Here is a 13,286-nt window from a genome sequence, read left to right on the forward strand (position 1 = left end):
CTGCAATGCAACATATTTTGTCAAATGCTTTTGAAGTTCTAATTTCATATATATTTGTTTCATTACACTTTATTCTGTAAGTGGCTTGATGGTCTATAAAAATTTTATATAACTATTTCAAACAGCAGAACAGTATTATGCACTGTCCCAGTGCTTCCGAGATTTTGGATTTTAAAACTGTGCCAGCCTACTGTGTTTAATTTAAACAGCAGAGTCTATAGCTAGAATTTAAGTATGCATTTGACAAGCAAAAGTAAATTTAAAAAAACTGACACCCTTTAGTTTAATTCACCTTCTATATCTATCTGGGTACTCTCAACTCACTAATTCCATCCATTAGAATTAATTCCAGATTTATTCATCTTCAAGTCCAGAGAACAACCAAGGACTGAATGTTTAACTTAGCTATTGATATGGACACAAAACCAGTTAATTTAATTTTCTTTTTTAACTTCAGATTACTTCTCTCTCATTATTTGAACATTTTAATATCACTTTGTAGTATGATGACCTGAACTTTAAGGAAGATAATTATTACTGTTGGGTCATAGACATGGCTAATTCCAAATATGATACTCAACACTTACTTTGCAAACAGGAATAATATTTTGTGGAAGTTTTTGTTTAGTTGCCTTTTTTTTTCCCAAATTTTCAACAGACTGCCCAGTCCTGAATATTAACAGCACCACAGCAAAACTATGACTCTCTATTTGATTTCAGTGAGAACAAAAGAACATAAAATAATTTCTTGCTACTTGTAATACAGAAAACTGACACTAATAATCAATTCCTAAGTAAAATCTTCCACAAAACTAAGAAAAGCTTCTGTGTGCCAACGTCCCTGGGGCATAATCACAAAAGGTTCTGAGTGATTACTGAGCCACACCACATTTTCCCTTTTTTATGCAACACATGCATATGAAAACCACAGCACTACTGCTTGCAGTAATAAAACTCACAACATTTTCAAATGCAGGTGGTAATTACCAGGCAGATAAATCCACTTTAACCTCCCAGGCTGAATGAGACACTCTGTACCTATGGGCACCACACCTTGAACTGGAGAAAGGGGCAGCAGCATTTACTCAGCATTAGGAATTCTAATTTATTAAGCTTTCTAGATGATCACCTTGAAGATACTAAACATACACTCATGATATACAATCAGGAATGTGTATTCAAGATTATGTGCAAGAAAAAGATATTAACTTAGTGCACTTCTGAGTAAAAAGGAAAGAAACACAGCAATTGTCAAGAGAAGGCACTTCAGAACTATTTAGGGAATGTCCTTCTTGAAATATTTTATAAAGGCTATAATTATTTGATAAAAATATTACAAATTTTTCATTTTACAGATTTTCATTTTCCTGAGGACCAGATGGAAATGAACTCCCTGAAAGTGGTATTACAGAGATTTATTAGGCCTTTAGGTTCCTCATGGGTAGGAGAGAATTGGGTAACTGAGCCACTTTGAATAACTATATCTACCTCTCAATGCAATTAAATGCTATAGAAATTGACTTCTCGACATGAAACAAGGCAAATCATCTCAGGAACAGAATTAATATAATGAGCAGGTAGTGTTTGATCAAAATTCCTTGTTAACAAATTCTTAACACTTTACTTCTGAATATTGTTTACGATACTTTTTCAGAGATAAGAAATTTGATATGCAACTAACTGACAAAGGTAAACTAATTGCAATATTTATTTTTAATTCATCAGATTATTGAGCAGTTGGAGGTCAGGCATTTTTTTCATAACTGATACAGCTCTTTATAAGTGTGAACAGAATTGGAAAATTACAGCAAGGGACATTTTCAACTGTTGTCAACAGATTTTCAGCAGATCAGAGGGTGTTGAATGAAAATACACGTGTGTTTTATAAAAATTCAAATTTATAAAAATTCAAACTTTGCATATTGCTAATCTGACTCTGTTCAACATGGATCAAGGTAAAAGCTACTTACTACAGTTTTCTTCATCAGAATTATCTCCACAATCATTCTGGCTGTCACATCTCCAGTGATCTGGAATGCAGTTGTTGTTTTTGCACTGGAACTCATGAGGTCCACAAGTTTTTTTATCTGTAATTAAGGTGAATAATATTTACATCATTGCAAACAAAGAGTCAAAATACTAAATACATGATAATGTTACTGGATACATTTAAGGATGAGTAACCATAATATTTGAAGTGTTACTTTCAGGAATAATTTATTTCTGATAAGAGTCTTTAAGCTTCTATTTATACATTCATACCTTAATCTTAAATGTGATGAAATTAAAATAGGCAGTGTGTAAACTGTCATATAAAGTGAAAAAAAATATAAACTTCAGAAGGGGTCACAAGAGAGGGTATTAGTGCACTGAATCTCAAGGGCTCAATTAACTTTTCCTTGAATTTATCTCTAAGATTGCTCTAAAAATGATCAGATCACAGTAAACCACTAGAATACTGATTTTAAAATGTACAAAATACATATTTCTTAAAAGTTATTTTTACATATGAAAAATTAGGACAGGATTTAGGATTTAAATTTTTACCTACTGATGGACTGGACTGGATGCTATTCGTATGAGTTAAAACATTAAAAAACCTTTAATGCTAAACTGAGGGAAATTTCCTTCATGTTTTGTATTTTCAATGAGCTTTTCTATTTGCAGAGGAGCATTGGAAGCAAAGCCTCTTAGAGATACATGAACACACTGAACTCCTCCAGCAGGAAGGAGCTGCCTCGGTGTTTTCTGTGAGCAATTCTTGAATAGTTTGTTCAGCTTCTAAGGACTGAGATGAAATGAATTAAATTAAAAAGTTATCAGTGACATTTTCGTTGGGGGAGAAAAAAAAAAAGTTTGCTTTGTAAAATCCTCAATGACATATTTAAAATTACGTGTCACTGTGATATTGCACTAGGAAATTTTTAAATTTCTGTTAGGCAAAGTCATAACATGTCAGAGCAGCTTCACTCTGCTCTCATGGCAACCCAAGGGCTGCTAATGACTGACAGAAGCAGCAGCTTCCACCAACCCAATTCCTCTGCTGCTGAACCACAAATCAGAGGTGTTAATTTGATGCCAGGGGCCAAATTGCTGCATTTCCTCTGCTGGTTTAGGTGTGGCTCTGGAACCAGACTGATAAAACCACATTTGAGTATCAATGCTGGTGTTGCAGCTCAGTTGTGTGCACTCAAAAATCTGGTCACTGCAATTCTGCCTTTTGTGTTTGTTCCTTATTCTCTGCCAATGTCACAACTTAAAGAAGTTTTCTCCCAAAGTACTTTTTCCATTATATTTTTCAATATTGCAGTCTATGATACTTTGATCACGATATTTAAAATACTTACACTGGCAAACAATTAAAAATAGTTAACATTACAAAACATAAAAATATTCCTCCCAAACTCATTACACTCTTGTATTTTCATTCTGTAGCTCTGCAAAGGACAAAGTTTCAATCCTGAAATCCATCCTATGATTATTAAAATACTTCCAGTAAAGTCTGCAATCTCCCACTAGAGTATTTGCCCACAAAATGAGTTGTAACACTAATGACAGATAACATCACAGCAATATATAAATATCCTATTTATCCTTCCACATTCAGCAGAAATACCAAGATCTAATCAGTAATACACAGAAGCCAGAGATGACACCCATTCATTTCAGTTACTTGAACATGCAATATATCTTTTCTTAATCTTCATAAAGATTTATTTAGTTCTCAAGCATGCTAAATCCAGTTTGTAGCCTTTCCTTTTCTATAAATGTGACGAAAATCTAGATTTTTTTAATTTATCAAAACTTAATCTCTGATTGCTACTTGAATGTTAATCTTCCTCTTCATACTCTATTCCTACCAAACATAAAATATAATTTTTTAAAATACAAAATATTTTGCATGTTTGTAATACTCTCCCTTCTTCACTAATCTGAAAACTTTATTTTTCCTCTGGGTTGAATGATCTTGTGTAGCAGCTTACAGCTGACAATGTCTTACAAACCAGATTTGCTTGTCTTGTATTTTTTTCTTCACATGAATGAGAACTGAAGAAAACACTGGGATAGCAGAACAAAGAGGAAAATTTGGGAAAGTTGTGTACAATTATCTGGTCTTTGAGAATGATGGATTCATTCACCTCAAAGGAAACAGTGCTTGACCTTATTTATTGGGAATTGTGGAACCATGAAAAACACACAGGGGCTCACACACATTTTGTCATCTCTGCCTTCAACACTAAATTGCTTTCTCATTTTTCTTAAAATGAGACCATCTTAAAGTGTGAGAGTTCAGATAGAAATGCTGCAAAGGCAAAGAAGCAAGCACTGATAACTCTATTTTCATATTGCTCTCTTCAAATTGTTATTAAGAGAATCTCTGACCTACTGTAACAAGCACAGCCCTCCCTTAGAAATTTGTGTGATTGCCTGAGGCAGCTGCTGGTGCGTTGGGGTTCACTTTTTTATGCATACAAAACTAGGATTTTATTTTAGAAATACTTCTAAATTAGCATGAGGAAAACAGGATGAAGGCTTAAATGGAGAAACAGAAACAAAACAAGGCAAAAAAATCCCATATGCACCCTAAAAGCATTTTGATTCAAATATCAATCCCTGTGAATGAAACCACTAATTGTATGCATTGCTCTTCTTCGGGGATTTTAAATCCACAGATTTTCACGTGTGTGCATTTGTGTGTGTGTGAGTGGGATAAAATGCAAAATCAAAAGGAATTTGCTTTTGATCCAGGATCAGCTGGCTGTCCTAGAGCGTGGCAGTCTGTCACCTATGCTGGATACAGGAAATTTTAAGCCCTTTAAAGGAAGTTTAAATTTATATAATGCATCCTTCGAGTACCTCAAAGAAAAGATTCTTATCATTAGGAAAAAAACCTAATCTATTACTCTCACAGCTAAAAATAAAATTAATATGTAAAAAGTGAGAAGGCAGAGAGCAGTCATGCTAATGTTGATGCATCAGGAAAATAAAGACCTGAAACACACATCACTTAAAATCACTTTCCAAGACCACACACAGCTTTCTTCAGATTCTCAGACTGGTCCATTTTGATGTAAAGCATCAAAGTTGTGAGCAAGGATTAGCATAATCTAATGGCTTTCTTTAATTGCCTGGACAGTTAGCACTAATTAACTCTACCTCCTGTTCTCTGAGAACCACCAGACACTCCTAAAGAAACACAAAATTCCTGATTCTACCTCAACTGTCTGAGCTGCAAAGCAACCACAGAAGACTAAATACATTTACACTGCTTCCAGCAAATATACTCAGTGTAATATCTCCAATAACACACAGCAGAAGCTGACTAAGCAAAATACATATGGCTGTGCAGCACTCAAGCAAAAACAGATTATTTTACACTAGTTTTGCATTGCAGGCATTTTAGAAAAAAACTCCAAACAATAACAAATTAGTGTTACATCAACATATTTAGATCCTTTTTATACTCAGCCTGAAGCTTTAGAATTTAATTCTATCAAATTCTGTCCATAAAAATAACAATCTTTAACTTGAAAAACAAATGCAGAAGACAAAACTGTGTTGAAACTACTGCCATTGTAAGGTCATTTAACCATATTTCAAATACTAAAAATATGGAAAACTTCAAAATATGTTCAAACACACCCTGTTCTTGTCAAGGTTTAGCTGTTCCATGTGTACTCAACCGAGTTTGGCACAGAAATTGTGACTATGGATAAACTATTCTGTCTCCTTCAACACAAAACCCAAGAGCAGTGTATGCAGCCAGGAGATTAAAAATAAAGATGTGGGTGTTTTTTCAGGGAAGGGTGGTTAAGCTGTGGAACACTTGGCTGCAGTATATTGTGAAAACTTCACAAAGGCTAAAAGAGTGTGAAATCTATGATGAATAATTGTATACAGAGACATATTTGATTGACAATATCTCTGATTCTCAGGTTGTTAGAGGCTGGAAGGGTATCCCAGGGAAGTTTGCTCACATATTCCTCCCTAGACACTCACTGCCAGAGACAGGACAAAAGTCAAGATGAGTCTCAGACATGAGCCAACACCTCCAGCTTTATTCTTGTGATTTAAAAAAACCTGTTGAGCTTGGGATTGCACACATTGCTTCTCCATAATTTTTAGTCATTAGAGTAATTTCTATTCTTTCTATTGTAAAATGATGGTTCAGAGAAAAATACTTATTTTAAACACATTTTTTCCAACTTACTATCAGTTTTATTTATTTTTCTCTTAAAAAAAAATAAATTGTGACTTGAAGATATTACTAGATGAATTATTTTACAACCATTTTTGCCGCATCAGTTGTGTGTCCACAGGCTGGCCAAAATGTGAATCCACAATTTGGAAGCTTGGAATGCTGTCCCAATTGGAAAGCCACAGCATGTTGGAGATCCAGGTGATGTGGAATGGTGGAGGAGAAAGTAGCTGTGACATAGTTCAGAAAGTCAGCAGGGCAGGGCTGCTTCAGTCAGAGCCCAGAAGTGGATACGAAGCTTCATCTCCTTTGCATTCACTGTTTCTTCAAGACAAATGATTCCTTGGACTGTAAACTTCTCACCAGTTGATAGGAGTAATTATTTTCCCCATCCTGGCAATTCACACAATGATTTCCAGTGTTGAGAAAGTTCATTTTCCCAGGCATATTTCCCACCTTTAGAATTTTTATATACACTCATGTGCCAATTATTTGAAACACATCCATGGAAAAGCAGCTCAGTGCTTTGTCCTTGACTGCAGCCTTGTAGTTCTGTTACTCTGTGTCCCAGAGATAAACCTGTCCAGACACAGGTGTTTCATCAAACCATTCACTGATGTGTGGATGAATAATGGTGAGAGCTTTAAATGTTCCATATTTGTCTTGCTCTCTTCCACCTCAGAATATTTTTTCTGTATTTTCCTTTATAGACCAGTCTTGGAAGTTTCACAAGTGTTTCTGCACATGGTTAGTGTGTGTCTTGCATTGACACCCATCTTCAGGGATTTTCCAGCAGTACTGACCCACTTACTCTGCCTCTGATTGTCTGTGATCCATTTCCCAGGCTGGATATTTATATTTATTATTTTCTCTAATTGCAACAATAAGAGCTGACTTGTAACTCCCTGGAGCTCACACGAAGAAGTTGGCCATGTCAAGTTTGAAACTGCTCTGAACCTTTCTATACCATCAGTCTTAACTAGCAGGATTTGCAAATTATTGTATTTTCACTATTTATGAACTTCAGCAGCAATAAAGTGCAGGCTGAACTGACAGAAACTGGATAACACTGACAGAAAAATAAAGAATGTCACCGTATCCTATGACAGCCACTACATTCTGTGCCACTTCTCTGACTCTAAATGCCAAATGAGAGCCTCATTTGCAGCTCCTGCCAATAAAGAAGTGGTACAATAGGAATTTTATGAACTACTCATACAGAGATTGCCATTCAATAAGAACTGAATAGATTCAGTTAGGAATAACAGATATCCTAACAGATAGGAACTGAAAGAGGACATAAAAAGTGGGATGATTATTTCCTTTTGCTAAAACAATGTCAAACCACAGCAACAGATTCACAACTACTGGCATACTCACCACAGTTTGCTTCATCTGACCCATCTGCACAATCTGGGTCTTCATCACACACCCACAGCTTGGAAATGCAGTGTTTGGTTGTTTTACACTGGAAGTGGTCTGGAGAACAACTGTTTTCAGCTTTAAACAAAAGCATTCCAGATCAAAATTAGAAAATTCCGTTGATATTAAAAATATATCTTTTAAAGAAAAGAAAAATTAAGTATTTAAGAATCAGAAATTGGATCTCTCTAGCATAATTTATGTAATATCTGTAAGAAAAAAGCATTCAGGTTTATATTGTTTCTAGTTTAGTAATTTTCCTATATATTATTTTATATAAACATTAAGGTAAAACAAATATAACAAACAAAGTATCTATTGTGATATTTTTCTAACAGCAAAGAGACATCAAATCAAATCACTTTAGCAAAAATCAAGACAAGTTCTTTTCCTTAACTTTCTAAAATGACAGTTATAAATTCTAGTTATAAATTCTGAGTCAGTTTATAAGACTAAAGCAGCTCTGGATGTTTTGATCAAAAATGGAATCAAAATTATGCACGATTTCTGTGAAATTCTGTGATCTGTCAAACTGGGTAAATGTTGAGAAAAGTTTGACAAATCATTTTATCAGTTTAGAGCAACAATTTTTGAATGAATCCTGCAGCAAGAAAAAGATGCAAAGATGCAGCTGAGCTTTCAGCCTATTCTTTAAGGATTCTTTAAGTTAAACTGCATTAACCTTAGAAGAGCCATTTAAAAGAAAACAGGTCCTCAGTGCACATACATGATTCTAGATGTTCTTTAGAGTTGAGTATATGTACTCCAAATAATTTTAAACTGAATTGACCATAGGGGAAAACAAGAAATCTTTGATAAGGTTCTCTCACATGAATGTCTATCCCAGCTTTACCTAAAGAATTCTGTAGTGCTTTCAAAAAACTTTCCTACCCCTGTTGGATAACAATTTGCTCCCTGATATCATTCTTGTTTCTTGGGTTTGACAAGATGAAAAATTTTAGTTAAAAAAGTTGGTTTCTTGTTATTCCTCTCAGCGTCACATTTCCATACACTTGGGTATGGAACTACAACAAATCTGATCCTCACCAGGGGATTTCACAGTGCTTTACAAGAAAGACCTGCACAATGACCTTCCTTGTACATAAGGAAAGCCATCAGAGTGAAATGTGACTTTGAAAATGTTACCTGGTAAGCAAAACACAACAGTGGCAGCTGAAAAAAAAAAAAGTATTTTATGGATCCCAGACTGGTGATATTAGAGTGAGAGAGAATCTCACCTGTTACTTGTCCTGGGCCAAGAGCCCAAGTCAATATGAACTCACAGTCCCTGAGCTGTAGACTCTGCTGCTCTGATTTAACTTCTGCCAGCTACACCTCAAGGTTTTTGGGAATCTTCCACATACCATGTGCAGTTCTTCCCAAGGAAAAAAAAAATAATCTCCCTAATCTTTCACAGGAGTTTACCTGATCCTCTTAATCAGTTTTTAAGGAAACTCAGTGTGCAAATCCACATCAAATGTTTCTGTAAAACTTGTATTTAGATCTCTCCTGAGCAGTTTGGAAGACAGCCATTAAACACGACCATCAACAAAGCATTTCTATCCTTAGCAACCCTTCTCCCCTTGGAGAAGGATTTGTTCTTTGCAGAAATGCAGCACATGCAAACCTTGAGAAAGCTGATCCAGAACAAGCAGCCCAGATCAGCAGCAGATGTAAGCAGCGAAATGAATAAAAGACAGAGCTGCATTTCAAGGCAGCCCCATCATCTTTGTTACAAAATTATCAAAGACACAAACTTATTCAACAAATTTCCATTATAAACCTGAAAATATTTTCTTCACCTAAAGAAATGTAAAGTGAAAATAAATGTATGAAAAGTTGCATTAAAAGCTGAGCAAATGGAAATCCAGTTAAATAGATAAATTAATGAAATCTCCAGAGAAAGAGGAATAGAAAAGGTTAAAAAAAAATCAATGAAAGAAAAGGGATGTAGAAGGAGTTTTGGACCTACAGCTTTTCCAACAAAAGATTCTGAAAAACACCTTTTTCCATTGAAATGCATTGCTGCAAGGCATGGCAGATGAAAGCCTCAGGAAGATGAATCATTTGTGAGGTGGTTAAGAGTCAAATATGTGTTTCAACCTCAGTCAAAAACCTAATTAAATGCCTGAAATTGTTTATATCCCTCTCTTCTTTGCAATGACTTTAAATTTGGGGTTAATAAATGGCATTTTAGTTTTCTCTTTTGCATATGAAGCATTGCACACAGTCCTGTGAATTAACTGTTTGCACGTTCTCAAATTATTTTAGATTGAAGACATTTACGGTGTTTTACTCCAGTTCTCTGTGTAAAAACAGCTACAGAGCAAAATTCTCTAAGCATAACTTACGACAGTCTCTTTCATCCTCTTCATCACCACAGTCATCCTGGCCATTGCATCTCAGGTTTATTGGGATACACTTCTGGTTCTTTGTGCACTTGAATTGGCCAGACAGACACACGTGTGTGTCTGTAAATTAAAAGAAAATAAAAATAACAAGTTAATATGATTAAAAGTTGAAAAGATTCAAAACTTCAAAGGTCATGAAGAAAAATGCTGCTTGTTGACAGAGTATGAAATATGACATTTAAACCAGTTTGGCCTGTTTCTGAAGCCTGCAGTGTATGCAAGCACCTACCACAGTTCAGCTCATCAGAATTGTCCCCACAGTCGTTCTCTCCATCACAGATAAAGGCTGGAAGAGCACAAAGCCCAGTGCCACACTGGAACCGTCCTGGCTGACATCTGAATTCCGCTGGGAAAAGACAAAACTGCTTATGAATACTACCAGAGGAATGGTTAAAGTCTCACTATGGCTGTTCTTACCCCATGGACTAATCAAAAATACCTACAGACCTGTTATCTCCTTTATAATCTCAATCTGAGTATATATTAGTAATTACAAGGTATACATATGATTGCAAGACTAATTTCAAAGTCTGATATCTTTAATTTGTGCAGCTCTAGTTACAGTGCTAATGATACAGAGTGAGAAACCCCTGCAGGTTGAAGCTTACCAAAGGCTCAACAGAGACCTGCAATTTTGGATCTAAATGCTTGAGTTCAAGTCTGCTTTTAAGAAACTCCTTATCCCACTGTAATTCTATTTCCCAAGAAAGGCCTAACATTGTTCCTTCTCCAGCCACTGTCATTAGAAGTAACGAGCAATTATGTACCTCTATAGTAATATTATATACAAACACAGACTAGTTTAAATTAAAAACTTATGTACAATGATTACATATGTTAAAATTTGCTTCAGAGGCCTCTGCAGCAGGAAAAGAGAACTAATTATAAAATTATAAAAAAGGATGAGAGATTTCAATACAAAAAAATCAAATTAACTGTTAATTAACCATAAGATTGTAGAACACTTAAAACATTTTTTTTTTAATATAAGCTGAAGGGAGGAGAAAGCAAGGATCACAGAGAGAACACTGTTGTTGCTCAGAAAGCTGCAGTAAATAATAATGTGTATCTAAACTTCTATAATTGCAACAAAACACAAGCAAATGAGATTAGAATCCCACATTTTTATTACACAGGAAAAAAAAACCCAAATAAACCTGTCAGAATTTTGTATTTATGCAAAGAATTCCACAACCTCAGAGCACAGCTTCAAAATTAAAATCTTTAGCGACAACACAACCGCGATGAAGCAAAGCTTTGAAAGATGAAAAATACATATAATTTTCAAAGACCTTAAAAGACTCTGAGACCGAGGGACATAAAAGAGTGTTGCACACAAAAGTGTAAAAAAAAAAAAAAAAATCCCCTTTTTAAACTTATTTTATGAAGTGTTGTGTTTGAGCTGGACACCAAGGGCGGCGCGCACTTACGGCACTCGGCGGGCTCGTCGGAGCCGTCCCCGCAGTCATCCACCGTGTCACACTTCCACCAGAACGGGATGCACTTGTCGGTTTTGCAACGGAACTGCAGACAGGAGAGGCCAGCAGGAGGAAAAGATTTCGTGTTAATATTTATTTATTTGTTTTCTTACTTATTTAGAAGCAGGAACAGCGCGGTTTTTGAAAATCAGCAGGAATAGCGCAGTTTTTGAAAATCAGCTTTGCTGCCTGAGGCATAGTTGCATTGATAATTTCTGGCTGTAAATGTTACAAAACTTGTATTTTAAATATTGTTTGTTGTTGTTTTTTTTTTATTATTATTTTTATTTAGAGGTGTTCGGCTCTGAGGTTGCCAAAGTGACAAAAATCACTGTAGTTTCAATGATTGTGTTATGCTGGATTTTAATGCCCCAACACAAACTGCTCATTGCATTTTGCTGCATTCTGTGATTTCATTCTTGAAGGTCTTACTCAAAGCAAACACTTCAATTCTCAGTTTTTGTAGACTGTTGAAGCAGACAACATCATTTTTCCAGACAAAACCAAACACCCACAGTTACAGAAAAGAGCCTTAATGTGTGGTATTGTGTACAGTATTGCTTACATTGTTTGAATTAAATGAACAAACCAAATGTAAAGCCTTCCAGACTTTTAAAAGGATAAAACGTGTAGGAAAAAAATGAATAATCCTTTGTAAGAAGGCTGGGCATTTACTCTCTACTCAGGTGACTGTACCTTTGTTCTGACTGAGAGAGGAATGCAAACAAAACAAGCAATACAAATTGATGTAATTTTCTGGGGCTAAACCTAAAAGCTGAGTACATTATGTGGCTCAGGTCAGGAAGAAAAATCTGGGTAGATTAGCAGCCAGTTTTTAAGAAATGTTGGTTTCCCTACCTGGTGTCTCTATGAACACAGAAAAGAAGGAAGCCAAAAAGTTTAGAAGGGCAAGACAATTTTCTGTCGCTTGGCAGCCTTTTCTTCACATTTTGAAAATCACTGATTATTCAATAAAGCTGTATTTAAATGGTATATTAAATTTGGTGCCTTAGCTCAGTTTATCTTTTCTGCCAAGAAAAATTAGGGTTTCAAAGGCATTTATGCTATGGAACCTATAGTCAAAGCTACATCATTCCTGTACCACTTTGAGGGACTTGCTGTGTAACAGGCTGGGATTCAGGGCAGCTGTTACAGCCCCACACAGCCCTGCAGCTCACAGGGGCTCAGCAGCAGGCTGCCAAAGGCAGGAGACAAACAGAAACTCAGACAATTGCCATTCTTTGTCTTTTCTACTTGCTCTGCTCACCACAAGGGACTTAAGGCTGCCAAAATGGCATCAGAAAATTATTTCCAGGAAATAGGGACTAAGTTTTACATGTTATGAAAATACTTTCATTCCCTTCTAAACTGAGGAGACAAAACCCTGCAAAATCAGGGATCAGGGTCATATGGGTCTTAAATGGATGGAGTTTTTGTGTTCAAGAGTCTAATGGGATTTGCACTAAACCATTTCTCATGTCAGATGAGCCATCACAGGATGGTCTGAAGAGACAAGATGAGTTTATGGACCATCTGATTCCATCAGAAATAGCCAACGGTGGCTCTGCTGTCAAAAAATGATGAGATCATAGGAGCAGCTCTGATTTGACAGCATCATCTGAAAATCTTAAGGAGAAACAAAATTTTGCCCCTGATCTCTGCATCTGACACCATCAGACTGATGAGTTATCAAACAGTAAGCAGATTGCAAAACTGGAAAAAAAAAATGAATAACCAATGTCAACCTCTAACTTCCTGTCTGAAGCTGCCTCTTTT

The 13,286-nt window shown here is 35.7% G+C and overlaps 1 protein-coding gene across 1 annotated transcript in view; it reads right to left on the reverse strand.

The window, feature by feature from the left end:
- LRP1B (LDL receptor related protein 1B) overlaps nt 1-13,286 on the reverse strand; it is a 368,685-nt gene that overhangs the window by 65,564 nt on the left and 289,835 nt on the right. Inside the window, exons 62-66 of the mRNA XM_088168291.1 lie at nt 11,463-11,556; nt 10,262-10,378; nt 9,973-10,092; nt 7,580-7,699; nt 1,971-2,087 (exon numbers count right to left, since the gene is read on the reverse strand). Coding sequence (XP_088024417.1) covers nt 1,971-2,087; nt 7,580-7,699; nt 9,973-10,092; nt 10,262-10,378; nt 11,463-11,556 — 568 coding nt within the window. The remainder of the gene's footprint in view (nt 1-1,970; nt 2,088-7,579; nt 7,700-9,972; nt 10,093-10,261; nt 10,379-11,462; nt 11,557-13,286) is intronic.

The sequence above is a fragment of the Sturnus vulgaris genome, chromosome 7, assembly GCF_052056855.1.
Source record: "Sturnus vulgaris isolate bStuVul1 chromosome 7, bStuVul1.hap1, whole genome shotgun sequence".
Taxonomy (NCBI): Eukaryota; Metazoa; Chordata; class Aves; order Passeriformes; family Sturnidae; genus Sturnus; species Sturnus vulgaris.